Consider the following 4,295-nt stretch of genomic DNA (forward strand, 5'->3'; position numbering starts at 1 on the left):
TGTTGGAAATATTGAACAGACAAATTAACGGTATTTGACACAGACCTGTAAATTTTACAGAGTTCTTACATTTGCCTTCCACGCAGAGGCAAAATACACGAAATTTCACGCACAGACAAAAGACAGCAAATCATAATACGCCATGCTCGCGTCATGGCAGATACGGCTTCTGAACACAGACATGACTGCAAAATACACCCTTTTATAAAATTTACAAGTAGAGAAATTACAAAAACGCTTGACAAACTTCTGAAACAAATTTATAAAAGACTTTTGTACAGGTTATGGAGAGATTTGCAAGGGAATAAACATCTTCAGGCAGAATCTTTAAATTTACAAAAGACTTATTTACATGTTATAGAGATTTGCAAAGGGAATTCACATCTTCAGGCAGAATCTTTGAATTTACAAAAGACTTATTTAGAAGTCATCGAGAGATTTGCAAATGGAAAACACATCTTCAGGCAGAATTTTTGAATTTACAAAAGCCTTATCTACAGGTTATAGAGAGATATGCAAAGGGAATACACATCTTCAGACAGTATCTTTGAATTTACAAAAGCCTTATCGACAGGTTATAGAGAGATATGCAAAGGGAATACACATCTTCAGGCAGAATCCTGGTCAGAAATCGCCAAGCGCGAAGCAATGGCAGAATGGTACATGAGATCGTGCCAAGTCTCCGTTTCCCGCAGCTCTCGTCGCAAAGCACGCGCTTTCTCTTCCGTAAACACGATTCTCCTCCGCTCTCTGCCATCGCTCTCCACTACACCAGCAGCATCGCTCTGCAAATCTTCGCCTTTAGCAAATTTAAGGATCGGAGTCCACCACGGCTTTTTGCGGAGCAGATTGCATTCTCCTTTCCCCAAACCCTCCCTTCCTTTACCCGCCGCTTCCGTACGATCGCTAGGGTTTTTTATTTCCATCGGCGCGCCAGAGGCAGAGCCAACGGCCACAATTTGCAGCGATCTCTTGCCCTGAGATTTTACAGATCCACCTCCAGGGGAAAATCCTGCTCCCAAATTAAATCTGCCTGATTTCAATGAAAGTTCCATCGGAATCCAATGGCGGAAAACTTCAAGCGATTTCAAATATAGAAATGAAAGCTAAAGATCGATTTTGGATAGAGATTCCTGAAGATCGATTTCAAAAAGAGATGTGCAGACTGAAAGATCGTTGGCCTCTTTGGGCAAAATCAAAATACTGACATGACAGGGTTTGATCCAGATTCCAGAGGGCAAGAATCCTTAACTAGGTTAAATATTTTGATGACAATTCCACGTCCTTGCTCTTATCCGTTTTCTTGCTAATTTGCAGTCAGCAAAAGATCAATCCATCCATTGGCAGACTGGTTGGATAATTACTTATCTCCTACTTATCAATCGATTCAACTATTTCTTCAATCACGAGCTTTGCCGTCTGTGATCCGTCGCGGGCGCTTATCAAGCTAATATTTTCTTAATTTCTCCGCGTGAAAATTCAAGCACGCCGAACTTTAAAAATATTATCTATTAAAATAATTGATATTTATGTTTCCATGATCTATTAAAAGAATTGATATCAAATACTTTTCAAAGCTTCAGTTTTATTTTACACGCATGCTTTGAATAATTTAGTTCCGTGTACCCAAACTTCAACTTCTTTTTAAAATATTTTTAATGATGAAAAGCACCCAAATACTTTTATATTTGATAAGGCTTGAAATCCAGTAAAGATCACTCGATTTTGACATAAGATAAGGTGTACCAGCCGAATCTTTTGGAAAATAATTAAAGTTTATCCATGCAACTATTATAAAATATTGTAATGTTTGTATTTGACCGTTTCTCCTTGACGTAGCTGCCACTTGATATCACTCATAGTAAAAACAAAAAAGTTAGATTCTAGATGAAGGGATTGGTTTTCATTTTCAAATTTGAAACTTAAAAGAGTAAAATAAAATTAGTGTATTTATATTTTAAATTTTTATTTTAATAAAATGGTTCATCAAAAAATTCATGATTGTAATAAAGAGTTTGAATTTAAATGGGTTCAATAAATCTTTTGTATTATTTTAAGGAAAAATAAAAAATGTAATGTGTAAGAGGAAAATCTAATTTTTTAAATAATTTTAATAATATTGGTTTTAGGCTATTGTTTCATACAAGAAAAATATTTGTTGAGATTTTTTTTGACATTTTTTAATTAAAGAGAAGAAAAATATTCACAAGTTGATAACATTGCTTAGCAATTCAGAGTTTGAAAATTTTAACCATGTATAGTAAACTATGAGATAGAAATAAATCCACTAATAGATGATGTTTTTGATTAAAAAATCGACAAGAAGGTGTTGGGTCATGGTACAATCAAAGGGCAAGCCCAAAGGGGTGCCACTAGTCACCATTAAAAGCACATTAATAACATGTTAACAATAAACAATCAATAAGTAGTGACCAAAGACTGGATAAAACAATAAATCAACATACAAACAATCCATAAACAAATTATATCTCTTAAGGGTTCCATGGCGTTGAATATCATATATAAGTTTTATTAATACTAAATTTGATACATAACAAAATCCACATCATAGAATAACCACAAGTACTAATCCAATTAAATAATATGTAATTACATAAGATGTCACTTGGCATAACTAGAATGCATAATCATTTGTTATACAAGTCGTAGAGTACGAAAAGTTCAAAAAATATACATCATAAATAAAATATATTGTCTCATAAGATCTTTGATAATCAATTACAGTACAACAAAATATAACCATCCATCATAAACACAAGATCAAAATGAAAGGGAAAACTGCACAGGTACATTCAGCTATCGGATCTCAATGGTATAAGAAACAATACCACCTGACCTCATGGGACCTAAATGGCCCACTCCCACCATGTTGAGGAGATAATCTCAAGTCCCATACAGATTTCAATTCCAATAAGTCATAACCAACATCTAGGTCAAGGAAGCACTTGATAGCAATCTATCTCAAAGGTACCAAGACACAAGTAACATCTAAACCTAGAGGCAACAAAGACACGTAGGAAATCTACTATGTGAGTGTGCAAGTATCATAGCATGAGTCAACTCTAAGGTTACCTTGGCAGCCTCTCTGGACTCCGACCCCCTCGTGAATCTATGCAACATCAGTATCCTTTCATGCAGATAATGCATACAAAACGAGGCAAGGTCACAACCAAGCATCCTCTTTACTCTCATCCTAGCCTATACTAGCACTCGAAGCATGGGTGAGGAAAAGCATTGACTCTTATCAATTTATTTTTAAACTCATTTAATGAAATGTTATCACTTATTAAAAAAACTTACAATGGGTTACCTAGGCAGCCTCTTTAGGGCTTTGGCCTTCATTGCAAACCACTTTCCAACATATACATAGATTACCTACCCTAAGCTCATGAAAAGTACAACTCAAAAAATCACAATTTTCACCTCAATCTTATATGAGTAATTGGAAAGTTCTTAAAAATAAATCACAATATTCACTCAGTCCTATGCAAGCAACCAGAAAGCACCTATAGATAAATCACAATATTCACCTCAATCTTGTACAAGCAACTAGAAAGCACCAAAAGATAACCGACCAAAACTTAAGGGTTACAACAAGAAAATCACAATAATCACCTCGGTTCTATACAAGCAATTGGAAAGCATCAAAAGATAACTTATGAAAACTCAAAGGTTACACCAGAAAAATCACACCATTCACCTCAGTTTATACAAGCAATTGGAAAGTACTAATAAGCAACTAATCAAAACTCATCATAGAAATACGTGAATGCATCACAATGGTCGGATATAAAAGACCATGACCAAAATATACATAACATCACCATAGAAAAAAATCTCCCAAGACTTTGGTAAACATCCTGACTAGTCAACGTATTAAGACAAACCCGAAACCAACACCAGTAAACCATCCATCACATCAAGTATATAACAAATATAGTTTTCATAATTCATTTGGTTTTGAAAATATAAAAGTTCAATTTTCACAATTGGGTTTCAAGTTTTCATTATTCAAAAGTAATCATAGTTGATAAAAGGTTTCATATGTTATATTGATCAATTACAAGTCTCAAGTTTGTACCCAAAATTAACTATACTTTTCAAATAGATGCATGTTTAATTTTAGTTAAATGATAACCTTTATGGGATGAATATATTCATTAAAACACATACCACTAAAAGTCCATTTACTAAGATTTTACATAAGTTTCTCCCTCTATAAATAAATGATCTTTTATTAAATCAATAATAGATTTAAAAATAAACAAATCAAA

General features: G+C 33.9%; 1 protein-coding gene across 1 annotated transcript; it reads right to left on the reverse strand.

Annotated features, from left to right (window-relative positions):
- Positions 1-293: 293 nt before the first annotated feature.
- LOC149531753 (uncharacterized) lies at positions 294-1,614 on the reverse strand. Its single transcript, XM_089810467.1, has one exon. It carries the CDS (start codon positions 1,053-1,055, stop codon positions 609-611), a length of 447 nt encoding a protein of 148 aa, XP_089666593.1. The 5' UTR covers positions 1,056-1,614; the 3' UTR covers positions 294-608.
- Positions 1,615-4,295: the final 2,681 nt, after the last annotated feature.

The sequence above is a fragment of the Cupressus sempervirens genome, chromosome 11, assembly GCF_028749045.1.
Source record: "Cupressus sempervirens isolate cs-2001-9-10 chromosome 11, ASM2874904v1, whole genome shotgun sequence".
Lineage (NCBI taxonomy): Eukaryota > Viridiplantae > Streptophyta > Pinopsida > Cupressales > Cupressaceae > Cupressus > Cupressus sempervirens.

Bases quoted from the DNA above. Each gene is read 5' to 3' on its own strand.
- LOC149531753 (XM_089810467.1), bottom strand. From the start codon at position 1,055: ATGGAACTTTCATTGAAATCAGGCAGATTTAATTTGGGAGCAGGATTT.